This window comes from Lissotriton vulgaris, chromosome 3_1 (genome assembly GCF_964263255.1).
Source record: "Lissotriton vulgaris chromosome 3_1, aLisVul1.2, whole genome shotgun sequence".
NCBI lineage: Eukaryota > Metazoa > Chordata > Amphibia > Caudata > Salamandridae > Lissotriton > Lissotriton vulgaris.
In genome coordinates, this window is record NC_141689.1 from 1,935,380,574 (window position 1) to 1,935,405,256 (window position 24,683).

General features: G+C 42.2%; 1 protein-coding gene across 7 annotated transcripts in view; it reads right to left on the bottom strand.

The window, feature by feature from the left end:
• The window catches only part of CBR4 (carbonyl reductase 4), a 232,346-nt gene that overhangs the window by 27,947 nt on the left and 179,716 nt on the right, over positions 1–24,683 (bottom strand). For 6 of the 7 annotated variants that reach the window (XM_086962412.1, XM_086962413.1, XM_086962417.1 and 3 more), the window contains one exon: positions 23,385–23,519. The exons of the other annotated variant lie outside the window; for it this stretch is intronic. In XM_086962412.1, the coding sequence (XP_086818538.1) occupies positions 23,385–23,519 (135 nt within the window). The remainder of the gene's footprint in view (positions 1–23,384; positions 23,520–24,683) is intronic. 7 annotated transcript variants of the gene reach the window in all.

The following is a 24,683-nucleotide window of genomic DNA, read 5'->3' on the forward strand; positions in this document are numbered from 1 at the left end:
CCACACAATGTACATAGCACAGGCAGACAATAGAGACACTGAGGAGAGAAGGCACTGAAACTCGCTAACAGGGTACACGTAAAAATATATTACAATACTGCACACAGGATGGCCTTATCGAGTGTACCAACAGCCAAGCAGCATCGACACTAAGAAGTAAAATGAGCGGTAATTAGCAGGAGAAATATTTATTTATACAATACAGATGTTCATGTGTTTCCCCCTCTACAGCCGGAGTAAGGGGGTCAATTCAACAGGTGGCCAATAATCCTGGGTAGAGCTGGTCTGCCTCAGAGGCCCATAAATAAACCAGCTATGCTGGCCCTTTACATCCTTGAGTCAAACACTCATGTGGAACAGGGTTGTCCTGGCTGGGAAGGGACAGCAGGAATGTACACTGAAATACCAAGTACGCAGGGAACGAGAAGTTCACAAGCCCCAGGTAGCACAGCTGATATGGGGAGAATAGGAAGGGGCGATATGAGGAAGCGAGGAATAAGTGGAAGGAGGTTCTTGGCTTCAATGAGCCTCTTGTGAACCTGCCCCCAAGTCCAATCAAGGGTGCACGGCGCTCTGAAGGGGTCCTGCCCTGGGCCACAAGGAGTGAGGCTAGCAAAAATGCTATACATAAGTAGGTGCTCAGCTCTAGTAAAGAGCCAACAAATAAGCTAAGCGAATGCCATTCCACCCCTATCAACATGTTTTTTAAGTGTATATTCCGAAAAAGCAACATAGAAGCCGGCCGGTGAAAAGAGTCATGAAAGGGTTATTAAAAATGTGGTAGGGAGTAGTTCACTTTCCAAGTGAAACTCGAAACGCTTAGCAAACAAAAGCACACAAGACTTTAACCTGCTACAAAAAAGGCAATTGTACAAGAAAAGGTGGGAGATAGTGAAACCCTTTAGCCCTTTAAAGTGAACTCGCTTCCCTTCGGATTGCAAGGTAAACAATGAGGATTTGTTTACATTTTAAATAATACTGTGCTTGAGCTGTAAAGCCACCATGTCAAGGACAGATTACTTGTTTTAGGAGGGCATGTCTCTGCCTGGCAGCTGGCATAGCAGCTTTGTTTGGCCAGAATGGAAGAACGGAGTGTTCCCTGAGATCTCAGGGCAGGTACAGCGGCCGCTGAGAGACCTGCAGTGTGCTCGCCTCTCATCCCAGGACAACCCGCCCTGTGGCTGAGACAGCATCAAGCAGCCCAGAGGAAGGGTTAAGAACACTAGGGGAGAAATTACACCCTTCCCCAAGCATAGGCAGGCCACAACTACTCCGAATTACAGTAAAAGGTGGTAACACTCTCAAAGATGTGCAGATTGCCTTTTCAGCCCCTCACCACTATTTTACCCCCCGTAAAAAAAAAAAGAGTAAGTGAAGGATAGAAAACATCAAAGAGGCTGACATGAGAAGAAGGAAAAACAGAAGAGGCACATGCGCATGGGCTCCCAGGGCCGAGGCTTTACATACCGGAGTCCTTGCAGCGCCAATGACCAGCTGTTCTGATAAAATAAAAGGTGCGCAATGGTGAAACATGAAAGTGGGCACCATGCTGATAAAAGAAAGGCAAAAGCTGAGTGTCAAACACAGCGTGTGCTAAAGCACACATCGCTGATTGTGGTCCTTTGAGTTAGTATTCATGTTAATTGCAGGGCACATGGGCGCTGCAATTAACATGAATACTAACTCAAAGGACCACAATCAGCCCCGCAGTTGTATACTGTTAAGAAAAGAAAAACAGTGTCTCAAACACGACGTGTGCTAAAGTACGCTGTGTTTGAGGCTCTGCTTTTTATTTTCTTAATTGTGCCCAGCTACGGGGCTAATTGTGACCCTTTGAGTTAGTATTCATGTTAATTGCAGCGCCTGTGTGCCCTGCAATTAACGTGAAGCTCTAGTAAAGAGCCAACAAATAAGCTAAGCAAATGCCATTCCACCCCTATCAACATGTTCTTTAAGTGTATATTCCGAAAAAGCAACATAGAAGCCGGCCGGTGAAAAGAGTCATGAAAGGGTTATTAAAAATGTGGTAGGGAGTAGTTCACTTTCCAAGTGAAACTCGAAACGCTTAGCAAACAAAAGCACACAAGACTTTAACCTGCTACAAAAAAGGCAATTGTACAAGAAAAGGTGGGAGATAGTGAAACCCTTTAGCCCTTTAAAGTGAACTCGTTTCCCTTCGGATTGCAAGGTAAACAATGAGGATTTGTTTACATTTTAAATAATACTGTGCTTGAGCTGTAAAGCCACCATGTCAAGGACAGATTACTTGTTTTAGGAGGGCATGTCTCTGCCTGGCAGCTGGCATAGCAGCTTTGTTTGGCCAGAATGGAAGAACGGAGTGTTCCCTGAGATCTCAGGGCAGGTACAGCGGTCGCTGAGAGACCTGCAGTGTGCTCGCCTCTCAACCCAGGACAACCCCCCCTGTGGCTGAGACAGCATCAAGCAGCCCAGAGGAAGGGTTAAGAACACTAGGGGAGAAATTACACCCTTCCCCAAGCATAGGCAGGCCACAACTACTCCGAATTACAGTAAAAGGTGGTAACACTCTCAAAGATGTGCAGATTGCCTTTTCAGCCCCTCACCACTATTTTACCCCCCGTAAAAAAAAAAAAGTGTAAGTGAAGGACAGAAAACATCAAAGATGCTGACATGAGGAGAAGGAAAAACTGAAGAGGCGCATGCGCATAGGCTCCCAGGGCCGAGGCTTTACATACCGGAGTCCTTGCAACGCCAATGACCAGCTGTTCTGATAAAATAAAAAGTGCGCAATTGTGAAACATGAAAGTGAGCACCATGCTGATAAAAGAAAGGCAAAAGCTGCGTGTCAAACACAGCGTGTGCTAAAGCACACATCGCTGATTGTGGTCCTTTGAGTTAGTATTCATGTTAATTGCAGGGCACATGGGCGCTGCAATTAACATGAATACTAACTCAAAGGACCACAATCAGCCCCGCAGTTGTGTACTGTTAAGACAGTGGTTCCCAAACTTTTTTGACCTGCGGCTCCCTTGACCTATTGGCCATTGGCCGTGGCTCCCCTTTATGTCACTTTTTTTCGGGTGAGGGATGTGAGCCCGGACTCAGAAGTACTTTCATTTTTTTCCATGAAAGTACTTGGGAAGAAGTCGAGGAACATATTTTAACTATATTTGTAACAAAATAAAAATGAAAGCAGTTGTTTATAATAAACTTTAAGTGTTAAGTGACTGTAAGTGCATAGAAACATTCCTGCGTCTTCAGGTGTCGATAGTCACTGATGTTTTTCTCTCTGGCCACTCCACACAGGGGAACAATGCTGCACTCCCTGCGAGTTCAGTTCAGCCGACGTTTGGAAGTTCAACTCTCCACATGTTTTCTTTCAACAGTGAGCAGCGCTCACCAAACGCTATACATGAGGAAATCAGTAGTGCTTACCCCGGTGGTTCCCAAAGGACGTATGACGTTACAACGCATACTTTTACTCCGCATACCATTACAACGCGGTATTTACAACGCATACCGTTACAACGCATAGCGCTTTGAGGTGCTGGATAGTGGTAAGTATAATTTACTATTCTAACTCCAGTCCCCGTGGACCCTAGGGAAGGTGTTGGATAGTAAATTATACTTATTCCCTATCCTAGAGCGCCCCCCAGCGCAATGCGTTGTAATGGTATGCGTTGTAATGCCTGCGTTGTAGTGGTAGTGCGTTGTAAAAAATGCGTTGTAACAGGTGAATACCGTTCCCAAACTGTGCCAGTGTGACTCTCTCTCCCTGTGTGTTCCTTCCCTCTGTGAGGTCCTTCCCATTTATGTATTTATTTAATGCGATTTTCTTTCGCGCGAACATTACCCGAAGGTGTCAGAGCGCTTTACAAAAGAACCAGTTGCGATACATAAAGACTTATGATTACATGCGTTACATAAAAAATACAAACAGGAAACAAAATTGCAAATGTACAAGTTGTAAAGTCACACAGGGAAGAGATATAAATATATATATATATATATATATATATATATATATATATATATATATATATATATATATATATTGTAGTGCATATAACTTGAATCCTTGATAATAATTCAAAAGTGTAAATACACGCTGTCGTCCACACATGACATTTTACTTTCCCTACCATAGGTGCACTTATTCTATATAAGACAACATGGTAACACCACTAGACCTCAGGAAGAAAAGTGTCCAAATCATGTGACTGGTGTGTCATGGTACTGAATTAATTTAGATTTCAATGCGAGACTCATTCTTTCAGAACTACAATTAATTTAAAGGCTGGCTTTTCTCTCGTCAATTCCTACTGATTCTGACTATACTGGACTGCTTTTTCGGCAATTCCCTTTAAATTAATTCCCCTCCTAGTTGGTCCTTTTTTTTGTTCCTTTGCACAAATAGACACTCAGCAATTGTCTGCCCCAACCTAAACTGCAATAGTCTACGGAACTCCTTTAACTTTCCATCCTAATTAGACTACTTTCCTCCATTACATCAGTGAAAGAATGTAAGCTCTGCTGCTTCCTTAACCTTGTTTCACATCCTGAAGGTGACCCATGAATAAACCATGGACGAGCCGTATTTTACATTTTCCTATATATGATTCTGCTGCCAAGTTTACTTCGAGCCCCTTATGTTCACCTCTCTGACAACGAGCACTTTCTGACTTTAAATGTGTTTCTGAAATATTGCTAAATATATGTATTTGGTGTGTAGCGGTTGGTTTTTTTTTGGGACTATTTTGTGGCTGACTTTATAAGTAACACCATGAATGAAACATTAGCCTTAAAGCCTGTCACCTCAGTGCGAATGCTGTTGCTTCTTTTATAGGCTGCCACCACTTGTGATAAAAACACACTTCAGTGTGAAGCTGCCACCGGTGAGAACGCTTCCCTATGTGCTTCTGCGTTCGGCCTCTCTGGTGGTCAAGTTCTTGTAAATGGGCAGCTAGGTTACATTATCAGAGGGTGTAAGCATGCTGGGAGGCAGCCACCGTAGAGCTGCAGTGGTTGTGTGTGAATGGGACACGGTGCTGTGTTTTTCACACTCATTCATGTCTCATTAGTGCCTGCTGGGAGGCGGGCGCAGCAGAGCTGTGTGTGCTGCCTTTTACACTTTCCCAAGCTGTGCGTGGCGCCCCTGGCTACTTCTAACGGCGCACCAGGGCGCCGCGGCGCACAGTTTGGGAACCACCGTGTTAAGAAAAGAAAAACAGTGTCTCAAACACGACGTGTGCTAAAGTACGCTGTGTTTGAGGATCTGCTTTTTATTTTCTTAATTGTGCACAGCTACGGGGCTGATTATGACCCTTTGAGTTAGTATTCATGTTAATTGCAGCGCCTGTGTGCCCTGCAATTAACATGAATACTAACTCAAAGGACCACAATCAGCACCGCATATGTACACAGTAAGAATGCATCAAGTGCAAGGGCCACTCCCTCGTGTTCTCATCATCTCCTGCAACGAGGAAATGACAGATTTTCGCGCTGCTCGCGTTTTAAAAGCGGCGGCACGAATGGTCTTGCGGGTTGTGCTGTGTGTGTGCGATAAATACAGCACACTGCATGCTTGGGGTGACTTCAGTGCACACACGCGCAGCTTGTTGGGAACAGTGGTCACAAGCGTTATAATTCGGTCAAGTAGATTATTTAACTAACTATACCAGCAAGTCTAGTAATATTTTATGATTTTTCGATTCCTGAGCTGCAAGGGGCACTAATTCTAGTGTATTAATTAAACGCCACTCCTGGCTAAGAGGGACAGGTTTTAAACCTGAAGTGCAGCACAACCTGTTAGTTCTCTCCTTTGATGCAGAACATCTTTTTGGGCTTCAGGGGACAACCTTTAGGAGCAAATCAAAAAAGATAATGAGACGGCGAGAGATATGGAACCGCTGCAACCTCCACAACAGGGCTCCTTTCGCTGCTCATTTTATCCTGGAAGATCCGACACACAATCCCCTGAGACATCCACTGCATACTATAAGACACATACCCAAACATCCACTACTAGAGGATATTACAGAAGATTCTACAGGGGCAACAATTCAAGAGGCTGGGGCAGCTTTGCCAAGCCTCCCACAAGAGCCTCTAAACCTTAACTTGCCTGTCATTCCCCCTCCACCCCCGATTTGGCAACACTTGTTGGGGGGATGACTTCCACAGTTCTTTTCTGCATGGCAGACCATCACCTCCGAGAAGTGAAGTTGGATATTATCCAACATTGTTATTGTCTGAAGCTCACATCCACACCTCCAAACATTCCAACTCGCAAAAACAAATTGTCCACCGTCCATCATCAGATGCTCAGATAGGAAGTCCAAGCTCTCCCACAAAAAGGAGCAATAGAACGTGTGCCATTACACCAACAAGGCATAAGGGTCTACTCACTTTACATCCTAATACCCAAAAAGGACAAGTCTCTAAGGCCAATCCAAGACCTATGTCCCATGATAAGGTACATTCTACCATAACATATTCACATGGTCACTCTGCATGTTGTCATCCCTCTACTAACAAGGCAACTTCATGGCAGAATTGAACCTGAAGGATGCCTACTTCCACATACAAATTCACCCAGCACAACGCAAATACCTCAAGTTTGTGTTTCAAAGTAATACTTTCAATTCAAAGTGCTTCCATTCGGGGTCACTACAGCTCCAAGGTTAATCAACAAATGTTCAGTGGTAGGAGCAGCTCATTTGCGAAGGAAAAACATACATGTTTTCCAGTATCAAGATTACTTGCTCATCAAAAGCAAAGACTATCATAGATGTTTTCAAAACACCCAAGTAACAATAAACCTACTTCATAAACTAGGTTTCACCACCAACAGAGTCAAGTCTCATCTGCAACCCCTTCAAATGCAGCCCTACCTCCAAGTTATCCTCAACTCACACAAGGACATACATTACCCAAATTCAGCAAGAATTAAAGCCTTCCAAACACTAATTCAACAGTTTCAACCTCTCGAGTGTAGAACGAGAACAGGTATGCGTCTTCTAGGATCTATGGCATCATGTATAGTAATATTACCTCATGCCACACTCAATATGCATCCGTTGCAAAGAATGCTTAGTGTGTCAATGGTCTCGAGCGTATGGTCAACTGGAGGATCTAGTGTTGATCATCAAGCTTGCCACTCTCCTAGTAGCGCAAAGAACCATAACAATAGATGCATCACTTAAGGGTTTGGGAGCGCATTCACAGGAGCTAAGTGTGCAGGGTCACTGGACACCCAGCCAAACTCATCCCCACATCAGTAACCTAGTTGTTCATCTAGCGCTGAAAGCATGCCTCCCTCACCTCAAAGGCAAGGTGATTCTCATCAAAACAGACAACATGACTACCATGTGCTACCTGCAAAAACAGGAGGGGTGCCAGTTCACCTCAGCTATCTACTAGCCCAAACAATCTAGAAGTATGCTCTTCGGCACAACATTCACTTCTTAACAGACTACATTCCAGGGGTGGACAACTATTTTGCAGATCTCTTCAGCAAGACACAGCAATAGGTACACAAGTGGGAGCTCAACCCACTAGTCCTTCGCCCATTCTTTTAACAGTGGGTCACCCAGACATAGGCCTCTTCGCCACAGCAACAAACGCCAAATACTCAAGCTTTGCCTCAAGGTTCCAACACCCACAGTTCAAGGGCACTGCACTATGGATGAATTGGTCAGGGAAATTTGCTTACGCTTTTCTGCCTCTCCCACTACTTCCATATGTGGTCCGCAAACTACAACAGACCCTCATCCTACTGGCTCCCACATGGGCCAGGCAACCATGGTTCGCTGCACTATTAGAACTCTCAGTGGTTCCACATCAGATACTTCCCAACTGGCAGAACCTTCCAACACAAAACCAGGGAGCAGTAAAGCATCCAAACCCCAGATTTCTCAATCTTGTCATCTGGCTCCTGACGTCCTAGAATTCGGATATTTGAGTTTAGCTCAAGAGTGTATGTACATTCTGAAAAAATCAAGGCGGCCCACCACAACAGCCAGTTATGCGACCAAGTGGAAAAGATTTGTACTCTACTGCCAGTCACAGGATATTAACCCATTAGCATCACAGGCTAAAGATATTGTACATTACCTGCAGCATTTACAAACTTCAGGGTTAGCTGCCACTTCCATAAAGATACACTTAACTGCAGTTGCCGCATATCTAGAAAATAGAGAATACACCTCTATCTTCAGAGTCCCCATAATTAAAGCTTCTTTACAGGGTCTCAAAAGAGTTATCCAGCTCAGAGTCTCTCCCACTTCAGCTTGGAATGTCAACATTGTTTAACAAGGTTAATAGGACCTCCATTTGAGCTTCTGCACAAGTGCGCTCTCCGGTTCCTTTCATGGAAAAGTTGCAATTCTCATTGCAATCACTTCACTCAGAATTGTCAGTGAGATTCATGCATTAATTCTAGAAGAATCATTCTTCCAGCTTCATAGAGACAAAATACTTATCAACCCTAAATTCCTTCCAAATTCCACTTGAATCAATTCACAGAGTAGCCCGTATTCTTCCCTGAACCCAATTCAGTTGCTGAAAGAGCTTTACACACACTGGATGTAAAAAGGGCATTTATGTACAATATAGATAGAACTTAACTATTCAGAGAGACTCAACAACTTTTTCGTGCATTTACCAATCCATACAATTGAAGAGCGATTTCTAAATCAGGCATATCACGCTGGATTGTAAAATGTATCCACACCAGCTATGCAAAAGCTAAACAAGCTCCCCTTATCCCTCCTAAAGCTCATTCTACTTGCAAAAATATGCTACTACGGCTTTCCTAGGAAATATACACATAACTGGCATATCAAGAGAATAATAGTGGACCACTCAATGTACAAAAAATAAATCAAATCACAAAACAGATACCCTATACAACAATCACAAAAGTCACACAATCAATACAGTTGTTCCAGTAATGATATAGCAGATGATACAGATCAGTAATGACATCTAACAGATGATTCAGCCGACATATGGTTCGTTCATATACATATAACAAGGTCATCTAATGGTTGGGGTCATATACTGTCTGATTACGTAATGAAGTTGTGATACTGTATCGTTAATGGTCTCCTTAGTGGCGATCTCCAGGGGAAAACCTACTAAACTGAATAATACCTCTGTGAATGCCATTAACTACAGAATTCCTAATTATGTTTTCTCAATGTTGCAAAAGTATGACTGGTCCTCCTGCAAATGGGACCAATCATGACAGATTATCTTTATCTTTTTGAATGTCTACTCTGGAATCTTATAAATTAGTATTTAGTAATGGCCCGCACTGCTGTTTGCAATTGCCATGGAGTAACAGGACCTAAATAACTGTTGCGGTATTAATTGGAGAACATCTCAAGAAAAAAAAGTGTGATAAAAAAAGCAACAAGATAACTGGCAATAACGTACTCAGAATCTTTATTTTAATGTACAAAAACAAGGCGGCTGTTGTAAAGGTGGAGAAAAACAAGGTCCTCTGTCTCCACAGTTTGTGTATATAAGGGATAAAGTACCATCCTGCCATACATTACAGGATATTGCAAGTCACTGAGGATTTCCAAAACCATATAGAGAAATGATACCGAACGCAGAGTTCCTTTATGGGGTTATGGAACTCCAAGGTGACCTGTAATATCATTATCATGTACGGCAGGGGGTACTTTAGCCCGTATAGTATATAATCAATACATCACTTTTTCCACAAACCACTTTAAACCTTGGTGTTTGCAAACATTACAAATTAAAATAAAACCTCTAATACAAAATTAAACACATCACAAACCTGTTAGTTATTGGTTGTAAACAGATATTAAGAAACAGTTCTGTAGAAGTCAGTTAAAAAAAATAGCTGCACTAGCTCAGAATGTGTAGAGACATGCAGAATGATACTAGCTTTTCTCAAACTAATGTTTCACACTAAAAAATAGAGCAGAAGAAAGAAAAGCAATTTCCGTTATCGTTGCTTTAAACAGCTGCTTAGTGCTCTGAGGCCTGACAGGTCTTTCACCTCAGCTGCTTGCTCTGGTATCAGGCATTGTGATTTGGGAAATTGACTGTAATAATCATCATAGAGTTCTGATGTCTTTTCTTTACAATCGGTACCTGGGTGCATCACAAGTCGTGAATTATAACCAAATTAGAGACTGCTGTTTATACAGGTATTTCAGAATCTTATGTATTATAAAGAAATTAGAGGCGGTGTTTCTACAGGGATTTCAGAATGCCATGTATTATAAAGAGACCACTGTGATGCACTGAAAAATTTGTCTCAGGAATTTCACATTTGTTGGAGCATTACTGGAGACAAACAGAACAAGAAATGCAGGAAGGTATTCAAATAATTACAAGTTACCTAAATGTAAACAGACCAAGTGTCTATATATTGAGCCTTTGAATAGCGGACAAACAATAGTTTCCTGTGAGGCTTCCACAACGGAGTCAGCTCTATCAAAGATTGCTCCAACAACATCTGAATAACACTGGGTGTCTAATGTTGTAATATTATGTACGTAAAACCCAAATGTTGACTGTCCAACATTAGTATTGGAACCTGGTGCAAGTAAAGTAATAGAATCCCTAATAGTGGATAAAAAACAAGTTACTTACCTGTACACTGTGGCTTTCCAGTATTGACAGCTTTCATAGATTCACATGCTTGAATATTACCCGTCATCATGGTGGGAGTCCCACAGTAATTATATTTAGTAGTATAAAGCAATGCCTCATGTAGTAAAACCAAAACCAGTGAGATTGTGTACCAATCCACATTGTTATAGGTAGAACCAAACTTCAGCCAATATATATATTTCATAGATTCACATGCCTGAATCAAATCAGAATAATAAGAAGTAACAAAACTGATCAGATGTAGATGTCATGTAGAGCTGGGACAAAAAAATCCTATGCATTGTATTCCTTAATCTAAACTGCATCAATAATCAAAATAATAGTAATAATAATAATAATAACAATAATTACCACAGTAATATATGTAATAAACATAATAATGATAATAGTTGTAAAATAGCTCACCTCATTGAAATAGGCTGCAAAGAACTGCTTGACCCACTGCAGCGTCCAGGTTGAAGTGGCATCTAGACCGTATTATCCAGTGAAGGTGTACATATTTGTTCAAGTTGCAGACCTATATATGTCAGGGAGGGATACTCCCGCAAAAGGTGCTTTGGAAGTCGCCACGCTTCTTGTGGAATGAGGACACACTTTAGATGTAAGCGGTTTTCCTGCGTTTTCATGGCAAAAAGTTATTACTCTGATACCCATCTTGATATGCTACTTCTTGACAAGGCTTGCCCTTTTTGCGGAAGTGCAGAGCCAACTAGAAGTTGGTCAGATCTTCAACAGCTCTTTGCTCGTTCAGTATAAAATTTAAAGCATCTTTTAACGTCAAGAATACGAAGGGCTCACTCTAGTGCATTGGATGGATTTTGGAAATATCCTTTTGAAAATATGGGTTGGTTACAATGAAAAGCTGATAGCACTTTAGGTGCAAAGTGACATAGTCTACAAGACAACTCTGCCTTTTTTTTAAATTGCATATATGGACTTTCTGTTGTAAATTCCTGTATTTTGCTAATTCTCCTAGCTAAAGTAAGGGCTATAAGTAGAGCCGTCTTCATGAAAGATATTTGATTTCTGCTTTGTGTGTAGGCTCGAAAGGGTGCTCGCATTAACTGAGCCAGGACTGCGTTTAGTGGACATGTTATCAATGGCTTCTTAATCAGAGGGTAAACTCTAAATAATTCACATAGAAATAATTTTATTAGTCTATATGATCATAGACGCTTGATTCCAGGCTTTTCTGAAACTCAATGTGGCAGCAAGATGAACTTTGATTGCACCGTGCGATAAGCTCAAATGAGTTAAACTGAACAGATATGGTATTTCTGCACAGGGGTTGAAGAGAAAGTATGGCAATTATTCAAAGAACATTGCAGAACCTTGTTAATTTTGACTTATATGATTTCTATATTTAGGTAGTTTGTCTCTGTATTGTTGTAAGATATTCAACTGGTGGTACTCACTGTATTCAGGAGCCAGGCAGTTAAATTGAGTGATTCTGGATTTGAGTGAATCACTTGGCCACTCTTCATTGATAGCAGCCCTGGGACAGCTTTGAGGTTAATGTGTTACTGTTCCGACATGAGAATAAGCTCCAGTACCAAACTTGCAATAGCCAAGCTGGAGCTATTAAAGTTATTCAACACGGTTCCCTCCAACTTATTGAGGATCCGCTGAATCAGAGGAATTGGCAGAAAGGCTTATGCAAAGATTCCTGTCCAAGCAATCTGAAAGGCGTTTCCCAAAGACCCCATGTGGAAAACAGCGACCCGATACAAGGTTGGTTTTTCCCACTTGCTGAACAGCCTAGAAAATTGTGTTTGTGATATTTCCCATTCATGCCATTCTTTTGACGTTCTGCATAAATCTTCCCTCTACTTGTTGTTTGTACCCTGCACATGCTTTAACTTTAGAGAAAGAATGACGAAGACATCAGTTCCAGATTTGTTGTGCTTCCCTGGATAGCATCTGTGGCTTTGCAGACCCTTGTGTCCAGAATCGCCCATTAAAATGTAAATTGTTTGCTTGGGGTAAGGTAGGAGTTTTCCTCGTTTAATTTGAGATATAAGTTTTTTAACATCTGGAGGTAATGTTCTGTCGAATATACAGCAGCCTGGAATGATTTTTTTTTATATAAGCCAGTCCTCTAAGTATGGGAATATTAGATTACCTTTTCTCCTGAGATACTGGTGCCATACATTTGGCAAAAATTCTCAGGGCAAACTTTAATCCAAAAGGGAGGACTTTGAATTGGTAGTGACATCCGGTCACCACGAATCTGAGTTACCTCCTGTGTTTGACATGAATGGGGACATGGAAATACGCATCTTGCAGATCTAAAGATATCATATGATCCCTGAATTCATTAGATGCTGAATATCCTGTAATATAACCATTCGGAATTATTGCTTTTTGAAGTATTTATTCAGCTGTATCTGATCTAATACGTGTCTCTACTTCCCGTTCTTTTTCATTAAAAGGACAAAAGTGGAGTATAAACCTGTGCCTGTGGAACTTCTTTGATTGCTCCCTTGAGAATAAGAGATTTGATTTCATCTTTTAACAGACGAATATGCGGATGTTCTCTCCTGCGAGGTGAATTACGAGCAGACTTTTGAGTAAGTTCTAGGGGATGACCCTGTCTTATAATGTCCAATACGCATCGATCTGAGGAGATGCCTCTCCAAGCATCGTAATAGTTGTAAAGAGTCTTTTACAATCAAGTGTGCGGTTTGTAAAGAGACGACCAAAGTGATATTGTTGTCACCGCCTTCTGGAATACCCATGCCCCGTTCTGCACCTTCCAACTTTTAATGTTTATTGTCTCCCGTAAGCTGCAGCTGGTGGTATTTTATAATGCTGCGTAAAATGCTGTTGTATCCCTGCTGGGCTTGACCGTAAGGTGTTGGACTGAAAACTTCCTCTAAAGTGAATTGATCTCTGCCTCTTGTACCACGAAATGTCTGAAACATGTGCTGTTGCGGTACTCCTAATGATCTTGCAGTCTCTGTATCATGTTTAATTGATTGAATCACATCATTTATGTGTTTTCCAAAGAGAGCGTCTCAGTTTTACAGCATAGTACGTATATTTGGCAGCACTTTTGGGCAACATGAGGTTGCCTTGGGCCATCCTTGTCATCTTAAAGACTACTGCTCCAGCCATCTGCCTGGAGCCAGTCATAGCTACATACATTGCTGTATCAATCATTTTGGGGGATGTTCTCTCTCCCTCCTGAAGAATAGACTTTGCCTCCTGCATTTTGTCGTCCAGCAAGTGGTCTATAAATGGCATCAAGTCAGACCACATTTGGCGATCGTATCTGTCCAGTATGGCTAAAGGCATTGGGTGCTCTAATGGTCATAGCGGCCGTAGCCGAAAAAAGTTTACCTATATTATCTAACCTCCTACCTTTCCTATCAGGAGGCGCTGACCATGGTGTAGTTGGATTTATAGATCACTGTTGTGCCGCCTGCATCACTACCGAATCTGACTTAAGATGTGCTATCAGGCTGGCTTGAGCGTTTTCAGGAGCCTTATATTTCTTGTCTAGGCTAGGAATTAGCACTGTAACAGTAGATGGGTTCTTTATGACAGTAAGACCTTCTGCCCAGAGACGGTCGGCCATTGGAATTGATCTCACTTCTTTCCTTGCTGTTTTTTTGAAGTCGTAAAGGAAGCAGCCTATTTGCTGCCCCGTTACTGGCAGGTCAAAATGTTTAGCAGCCCTTTCTAACAGAGTGTGAAAATCCCATATATCTTCCAGTGGAGAAGCTGCTGATGGAGGCACTGGAGTGGCTGATCTTGCAGCCACATAGTGATCCCTTTCACTTCCTGTATTTGTAGTCAGGTCATGAGGGATTTCTCCCTTTTCTGGCTCGTCATCACCATTCCCTTGATCTATGTAATTGCCAAGAATGGTAATGGGAACCATCTGTCTTGGTTTGGGACACAACCCTTTGCTTAGTCACCTGCCTTTTTTCCTGGGACAACAGTCTAGGAGATTTGTGAAGGATATCCCACTGAGGACAACAACATTTGCTACTGTTGTGGTGGAGTGTCCCTTTCTGGGAAATGTTAATAATAATCATTAGGCTTTTGATGAAGTTCTGCGATTAGAGCAATGGGAACCTGTGTCATTGGTTATTGGAGTGACCACTCCTCACATGCTTCATCATAAGGATAATTCCACTAGCTTTTTGTCTGTTGGTAAAGGAGAAATCTCCAATTAAGCAAGATGTTTCATCTTGTTCATACTCCTCATCTCTACCTGCAGCCCCAAAAGGTCATTGTCCTCATTCTCATAGCTCCCATTTTCAAAAGACATACTAGTGGTAAAGGTGACACCTTACTTGGTAAGGTCTGATCTAGCCGGATCTGATCATCAGAAACAGCTGTCGACGATGCTGTCCTTGAAGAGGTAACAATAACCTTAATTAACGTGTCAGTGTAGAGGTCAACAAAGTAGTTGAGGGAGCAGTCGTCGACAGAAAATTTTGGTGTTCTTGAAAGAGTAACCTTTGTTGATTTGGATGAAGGAACCACTGTCAAAATTCTTATCGTCAACGAGGACGTCGTCAGTACTGATCTCGCCGACAAAGCGGTTGTCATCCTTGTGGTAGTGTGGACATGTGCCTTTTAATGAGCTCACCGGTGCAGGGGTCACTCTTCTTTGTCCACGGGTCCGTAGCTCAACAAAATAGAGATTGGCACTGAAGCTGGAATTCAAAGTTTATTAATCACTCATGAGTGGGACCGCGTCCATACAACACCCGCAAGTGTTCCAGGAGGTAGTATATTGAATACAGACCATGGTGCTAATACACAGAGTTTGTTGCAGAGTAAGCATGTAGTTACAAATAGAAGGTACAAGCATAGACGGGAATAACTACCGACAAACATAGGCAGATGGGAGATCACTTAGTCAGCAAAGTGGGAGAGGGAACAGAACTGCTTACAGCAGCCACAAATAGTCGATAGTTACATCTTGGACCGAGTGCATTTTAGCAGTTACAGGCCTTTTCTCAGCACATACATTGCTTTGGCCCAGTACAGAAGGAGTTAACTAAAGTTGATGACACAAGCGGAATAGACAGGCAAGCAACAGTGAAGACAGATGAATTTCTTAGCTAACAAATTGGATGCTACAAACAAGATGGCTTCAGCTTTATGCTAACAGACATTATATTTGATTTCCACAGACGACCCTTTTAGCATATGCTGAAGACATGTTCTTATTCTTTCGAAGGAATACGATAAATATCATTTATGTCAATCTGCATCATTTCATTGATTTCTAGATTACTTGCTAATCGGGCATTTACATTCTCAGCATTTTGCTTAGTCGGTATACACGAAGTGCAAGTAGAAACACAAAGGGAACAAAGCTTCGGGCCGCCTTGGATACATAGGCAACAAGTGAAAGGAATAGCAACAAATATACATAGAGCTGACAGTAATTTCCAGCCCCATACAGGAAATATGTTACATAGCCATCCAGTCTAAGTCCATGTCCCTGAATCCTGGTGGATTTCAGTGGCTATTTTGTGCATCTTGGAAATTATATCAAAAACAGAAGGGGCGTGGTCAGGGATGTAAATGCAACAGCTACTCCTGATGATGCGAAATGCTCCACCATGGTCAGCCAGGATGACGTCGAGGACCATTCTATTTTGGAGCGTCACAATTCTCTCAATGTGTAGTTCTTCTGTAATATTTCAAGCGCCATTGCTGTCTGATTGGTTACAGCCTCTACAACACATGTCAAAAGTCTGATTTTTCTGCTGTTTAAGGACGCACCAACAAAGAAGAATAGTCCCAAGTTAAAGTCAATATACTGCTGCAGTGCAGTATCAGTTTGATCCACCTCATCATTATTTATTGTCCTCTTGAATCGGCTCTCAGAAATGTCACTATACAGTTTATAGTCTTTATGGTAGGATGCAGGTGCCAGAAAACACAAGTGGAAGCAAAAAGGACACGTAGCAGCTACCTGACCAACCAATAGGAAGATGATAATAACCTATACTTCCACAAATGAAGTATTATGTGAGGAAAAAAAGCTGCTATTGTTTATTCCAGTAATACTAAACACTAAAGTACAGTCACTTTTTCCCACAGGTATACTGCCAATACTGCTCACACAGAGATCCGCTCGAGCTCTAGTGACAGCAATAACGAGACCCATTTCCCTTGGTTTTTCGAGTGTTAGGGAAAACATAGTGCCCAGAGGAATTACCTCGACGATACTCCTCCATTTCCCAAGCATTTCCATTTGCTTGTGGATCTCAATCCTCGTCAGGGTAACAAACCCTATTAAATTGAGCGTTTAGTCCTCGTTCATCAGCATAAGTAATGTTAGCAACTTCAGAAGCCCACAACAATGCAAACCAGGCTCTGCAGGAGCCATCATGTGAAAACGGCAATGGAATAAAAGGCACTCCTCCCTTTTTCTGATGAGCTGGCATCCTTCCACATTCCCAGCAGTTGGTAACATTTGTAGCATTGTGTGTATGGTGCAACATCTGAATGAAAGTGTTATTGAGGTAGGACATTCTGTGCTTATTCTCATGATAAGGAAGAGTGGAGTAATGGTGTTCAATGGGGACAGGAATGGTAGCAGTCAGTAGATTTCAAACAGGGGCTACTTCCTCTACAATCCACATTATTGCAGTAACAATAACAAAAACCAAAGTGTGTCCAGTAACAATCATTGTTCTTTTCCTACAAACTCTTGTAGCAGTTGGTTTCTTCTCCTTGGGTATATTCATTTTGTCGACAAACAACAAAACAGATGGTGCCCTATGGTTCTGGGCGGACGTTGATTTCTTCACTGAGGTTGAGACGAGCAGTTACTAAAAGACTACCCCCCTTTGTAGTCAGGCTTTAACCACCCAGGACAGTGGCTCAAACAGTCTTTTTCAACAATGAAGTGTCTTTCTTCCTGGGTCGCAGCTATCGGGATGTACCAGGAATCGTGTGGTCCGGGAGGACTTCCTCAGATCCTTCAGGTGACACAGCTTGTCCTTTCTTGGTGACCAAGATGTTGCAGTCATCTGCCAACGCAGCTGGGCTCACTAGGTCTTGCAAAACCTTTCAGCAGTGTGTCGCATGGATCCAGTTCTTCCGGTTCGCCACTCGAACTGCAGTCCTGGTAGCCAGCTGCACTTGCTCAGGGCCTCAACATCTCGGTGCTAGGGAGGTGGCTTTCTGGACGGACTTTATAACCACAAAGTCACCAGGGCGCAAGCAGTGGCCCCCACCTGGCGACATGTCATGAAGAGTCTCCCGAACCTGTTAATAAATAAATAGAAGACAAACTGTCTTCTATTCAAACTGTCAGACAACTGAGACAAATAATCATTCATCAATACATAGGGTACATCATGTATAGGGTGTGGCTTAGTAATCCCCCAAATATTCATTGGCCTTCCAAAAAACCACCTCATACGGTGTGAAGCCAGATCGTGTACGTGGTATCGATCTAATGGATAGCAATGCTAAAGGCAGTGCATCAGGCCATTTCAAAGATGTGGAAGCATGTATCTTAGCCAATTTCAATTTGAGGGTAGAGTTGTAACGTTCCACTAGTCCTGCTGATTGTGGGTGAAAAGCAGCATGAAATCTCTGCTTAATTCCCAACCCTTTCAACAACTTGCCCAATAAACTGGGGTCCATTGTTACTCCACAAAACACGACAAATGCCGCATTGGGGAAAGAACTCCTTTAGGAGCACCTTTGCTGTAGTGAGAGCTGTACTATCTTTCGTGGCGTATGTCCCCACCCATTTACTAATGGCACAAACCACTACCAAGACGTACTTTAGGTTGTTACAATGCTCAAGCTGTATGTAGTCCATTTGCAGGGCCTCAAAATGTGTAGTGGTATTGCAAACTCTCCTGTTGGAGGTTGTGCTCCCTTTCTGGGATTATACTGGAGACAGATCAGACAGGACTGGCCTATTTTCTTAGCTGTACCGACAATCTCTGGATGATCCCAAACTTGCATAAGTTGCTTTGCTATTGAGGATGCTCCAACATGTGCCGACCCATGTGCCATATAAATAATAGGGTGTAAACAGGCTGTGGGTAACTTCCATTATGTCATTTCTTTATTCCTCCAACAGCCCTCATGGCCCAATGCTCCCTCCTTGGACCATTGGTCTAGTTCATCAACAGAGGCAGATTGTTGCATGTCTTGCAATCTGTTGCAGGTCTTCTTGCCTGGCAACAGGCCAACGTTTAGCCTGTGATTTAACTACATACATAGATGTGGAACTTTGCTGCATTGAGGTCTCCCGAGCTGTGTAAGCCTGCTCATATTTCATCAGTCACTTTCTTGTGTGCGCTTCATTTAACAATTTCCATTTTCTTAGGATAGGTCAAGGCAGTAAGGAGATTATGTACTAATTCCCCATGCACTATTTGTGTCCATTGTGAAGTGAGAAAGCCTCTTTCTTTCCAAAGCTGGCCGAAGCTATGTACCACACCAAAGGTGTATTGGATATCAGTGTAAATGTTAACAAGCAAATCTGTAGTCAGCATTCACAGACTCCTAATTTCCCTTTACTCCCGCGGGGCTTCCATAATGTTCTTTCCAGGTTGGAAAGGGAAACTGATCAGATTTGCTGGTGGTGATTGGGGATGGCTTTCTCATGCTGGAAAATCCTTTGCCAGCAGGGGAACAAATCTGGAATGTGGGGTCCTGGTCCCCCACGAAGTTCTCGGGAATAGGATACCATTAGGAATGTCACATGATCTTCCAAAGAATACGCATAGAAACCTATGCCTACAGCAGCTGTCCAAATGTTGCCTGGGAATGTTTATAAATACCAGAAATTCCTAAATCTACACAAAAAATTATTTTAAAAAGTTTTATATAGTGCGAACAAGACCCAGGGGGTATCGCAGTTCGTCACATTTGACGTAGGCAGGATACCAAAGTGGGACAAGCAGAATCGTTACAAATAGGTTAAAGATGAGTGCATGACAACAACATGATTCAGAGCATTTAAAAAACAAACCTGGACAGATCCAATAATAGAGAGGAGTAGGCAATGAAAATGGTACCAGTAAGATCACAGCCTGCCAACGCTATTAATCACCGGATTACACAAATGTAAAAGAACAGGTAATGGGAGAGAAATATTACATAAATAACATACAAAGTTGTGCAGTGGCTTGTTCACACTATTAATCCCAGGAGCATAACTGTGTAATGGACAGACATCGCATCAGAGAAGAGAGCAATATTGAAGTCGTTGAACCAGGACTTCAGCATTAGGAATGTTTTCACTTCTTTTTTGAAGGAAGCAGTGGATGGGATTTGGCGGACTTCCAGAGAAAGGGAATTCCAAATCTACGGGCCATGCCCGAGAATGCTCTGAAACTAGTTTTCTTTTCGTGGAAGATTTGAGGTTTCAGGAGCAATGAGTTTGCACTAGGTGATGGATGGCCACCCCCTGATAATTCTAATTTGAGAGCCAGATAGATGGGGGTCTTGAAGTGCAGTACTTTGTGAGTCAAGCAAGTGATCTTTAGTTGTATTCTAGCTTCATAAGGTAGCCAGTTTAAGGATTTTAGTGCTGAGGATATGTGATCTTTTCTTTTCTGTACCAGTAATCTATCTGGCTGCGGCATAAATGGAAGCAGAAAGTGGAACCAAGCTTTTTTTGGAGAGACCGCAAAGCGTAGAACTACCGTAGTCTAGCCTAAGCTTGAACTGCTCATTTGAAGTCTACCTGTGGGAGGAATGGTTTGAGATTCCTTAGTAGCCTCATCTGGTGCTTAGCACCCTTAGTTGCATTGCTAATATGTTTCTGCATGTTTAGGTGCCTGTCAAGGGTGATTCCTAGAGATTTAGCAGACTCAATAATGTGGGGAGAGCAGTTGAAGGCTGAAAGATGATGTATCCAAAGGTCAACCTTGGGGGTATGGTTACGGTGAGCAATGAGAAGGAATTCAGTTTTGGAGGTGTTGAGCATGAGGTAGTTTTAAGTGAAGTATAATACTGGAAGTGTAGGGTGGAGCACCGCTATTTTTACTGGAAATTATTCGATGTTTACGTGCCTCCGGGGCTCTCTCCCCGTCTGGAGAGATATTATTTCAACCTGCGATAGCAGCTGTACCTGGCTGGGTATAGCTGTCCCCCCGGGCACCGATGTGTGCTGAATCAGCTCTCAGTTTATCTTTTGTTCATTCACTGAAACGTTTAAAGTTTGTATTTCAAAATAACACCATTATTCCATTGTTTCTGAACATTTCATTTATTTCTCATGAAATTGTTTCTTTTTTCAAAGCATTATTTCCGTTATTTCACGTAATACATCCAATGCATTTCGGCAGTATAATCTGCCTTCATCAGGGAAATAATTGATCTACAAATGAAAAATACGCATTTTCAATTTAACATGCTATGATATGTTTTGCATACTTCTGCAACTTAACTCTATGCATTTCAATCAAATACTATCTTAGTTTCACTAACGGACCCTTGTGAACCTCTATTCTCAGGTTTATCGAGTGTATCAAACTAAATGTTCTCTCCTCTATTTCAGTTTCTGCCATGCATTACGCTCTTTTCCTGCTCTTGGTTGACTGCCATCTATGTTACGGGGTTCGCCTTTAAAGGCGAACCCCGTAACATAGATGGCAGTCAACCAAGAGCAGGAAAAGAGCGTAATGCATGGCAGAAACTGAAATAGAGGAGAGAACATTTAGTTTGATACACTCGATAAACCTGAGAATAGAGGTTCACAAGGGTCCGTTAGTGAAACTAAGATAGTATTTGATTGAAATGCATAGAGTTAAGTTGCAGAAGTATGCAAAACATATCATAGCATGTTAAATTGAAAATGCGTATTTTTCATTTGTAGATCAATTATTTCCCTGATGAAGGCAGATTATACTGCCGAAATGCATTGGATGTATTACGTGAAATAACGGAAATAATGCTTTGAAAAAAGAAACAATTTCATGAGAAATAAATGAAATGTTCAGAAACAATGGAATAATGGTGTTATTTTGAAATACAAACTTTAAACGTTTCAGTGAATGAACAAAAGATAAACTGAGAGCTGATTCAGCACACATCGGTGCCCGGGGGGACAGCTATACCCAGCCAGGTACAGCTGCTATCGCAGGTAGTTTTAAGTGAGCCAGTTTTGGGTGTTCATCAAGATGGAGTTGAGTGAAATGAAGTCTTCCGGGGTGGAGGCTTTCATATAAAGTTGAGTGTCGTCTGCGTACATGAGAAAGAGAATGTTCGCTGAATTCAGGGCAGTAGTTAAAAGTTCCTGGAATAGATTGAAAAGTATGGGTGAAAGGGCAGACCCTTGTGGAACCCCGATCAAGACTGTAGACGGCTGAGATAGGGATTGATTCACTTTGATCCTTTGAGATCTGATGTGGAGAAAGGAAGAGAACCATTGCAAAACCACACCTGAAAGACCCATCCGGTGTTCTAGAGTGGAAAGTAATTTGCTGTGGTTAACAGTGTCGAAGGCAACAGATAAGTCAAGGAGAATAAGGAGGCAGGAATCATTTTGGTCTAGCAACTTTAAAATGTCATCCAGGAGGTGAGTGAGTGCTTATTCTGTGCTGTGGCCTCTCCGAAAGCCTGATTGATGTTGATCAAACAGTTGGAATTTCTCAATGTGAGCACAGAGTTGAGATTGAACACACTTTTCTAAAAGTTTCGCCAGCATGGGGATGTTCGTGATAGGACAGAAGTTATTGAGATCAGAACTGTCTGCGTTTGTGTTTTTTTAGAATGGGGGATACTTCTGCTGCTTTTAGGCAGTCAGTATCATGCCTTGCAGTAATGAAGCGTTAACAATCTTTGCCCAAATGGGTAGGATGGCAGCTTTAATTTCTTAGAAAATGGGAGGAGGTAGAAGGTCATTGAAGTGGTTGGAAGGTTTGATGGCATGAAGAGTGTTATAGATGTCATTTTCACTGAGGGGTGTAAATGTGTGCCAAGAGACATTATTCTTGGGTCTAGTACTAGGGAGGACAGGCAGTCCCCGGTGGTTTTTTGGAGCAGTGCTTCCAGAATTTGGAAGAAGAGCCCTTTTTAGTTCTAGGTCTATATTGATGCTTGAGGTTTTTTCGACAAAGAAGGCGGCCAATTCATCGCAAGTAGGAGTGCCTTTACCAGGGACAGTGCAGATGGGCGCTTTGATCGATTGTTGATTAACAATTTCGAAAAGTTTCTTGGGGTGATTTATGGCTCGATTAAGTTGAGATCTGAAGAAATCAGCTTTAGCACCCTTGATTTTCTTGTTGTATGAGCTCCTGATAGCTTTGAGGAGGTTTAGGTGAATTAATTCTTGTTTTATAGTAAGTATACAGTAAGTAATAATGTAAAAGAATGTTCTTTGGTAATTCCAAAAAGAGAGTTTAAAAGTGTATTATGCATGGCTTACTATAGGCATGCAACTTTTTGATCAATCTGATTAGCTCCTGGATCAAAACAAACAATGATAGTGCAGCTTTAACCCCTCCGCTGCGCCGAGCGTTCCGTGCTGGTGTGGAACGTTCTAATGCGGAACGTTCAGCGGACGTGCGCAGCACTACCGAGGTAGTGCACGCGACGTCCGCTGAACGTACGCCGCACTGAAGGGGTCAAAGCAATGATAAAGTGCATAACAGGACTTTATGGATGATATACACACCGATTTTAAATTTTGATCTTATACACTTGATTTGCAATTAAACAAAATAAACTCTTACAATCGTCCCAAAACATAGTTATTTTAAGTTTAGAAAAAGGATTACATCATCTTAAGCGAGACTGACCTGGGGCCACCACGTTTACTCGAATGTTTTTCCTTGCCACTTCTTTTGCAAGCGCGCGTGAGAATCCCACCAGCCCTGCTTTGCTTGCGCTGTACACACACTGACCAGCATTCCCTTTCTGTCCACTAATGCTTCCTGTGGGGGTAAACAGGAAAGAGCAACACATGACCAAATGCTGCAGTAGCTTCACAGGTGCTAACATGTGTTTTAAGCATTTCTGGTTTAAGTCACGGTATCCAATGAAAAATATTAATGGTAACATTATAAGGTTCTTTATGTTATCGTTCAGGTATATTTTAAAAAATATATATGTTTATTGTATTTTGGACGTGTAGAAAATCCATAAATCACTTCCAGTACCAACACCTTTAGCCAGAGAAGGCATGTCAGAGGCACATCGCTCATGTTTGATCATAACAGACAACATAACATGATCAGGCCTTTCGCTCCCCTACATAGATACTGTCCATCAAGGAGGAGCAAGAAAGCCGAACAAGCATAACAGAAAGAATATGTTAGGCATACAAGAAGAATTCGTAGAATAAGCAAAGGCAACAAACCTATTTAAGTTTGATCATGAACAATGTAAAAAAGAAAAAATGGTACAACAAACTAAACCAGGTGTGTGTATATACAGCCCCACCCCCTCTTCCGCGTCACCCAGTGCCCTGATCGTTTCTTTGTTCCCCATCAGGATTCCCTCCTTTCAAGTGTCACTCACAATGCTTATTGGCAGACAATCAGCTCCTGCAACTCGCTGTCACAAGGCTACCCCCGTGGAGCAAATGGTCGGTGATGTGATTTCCCCCATCTCCAGTTGGGGTGAAGGTGCCTTCACAGGGGGTGGTAATCTGAATTTTGTCCCAGCTTCTACAGGTAAATATCCCAGCTGCTCAGAGGATCCTCTTCTCTTCCCCTTGTGCATACCATTCCATGTACCACTTGCTCAGCTACAACCCATTTAGACATTTCAGCTCGCCACTGACTCAGAGTAGCTGCAGCCATTTTCCACGACATGGTGATACATCACTTAGAAAAGGATCAAGGCCACGTGCTAAAACCCCAGTTGTCCCTCCTTCTTCACAGAAATATATCCTGTGTCCAGTAAACACTGGACGGGGTCCAGTGGGAACAGGCAGCTTGTCACCTTCACCACACTTTGAGTCACTTGCAGTCAAAAGGGGGATATCACCACACACATCCATACCATGTGTACAAAAGTTTGCTTTATTCGTCATACACCTAAAGCCTTTGCTACCTGCCCCGGGCCCATCCTCCTGATCCTCCTTGGGGTCATAT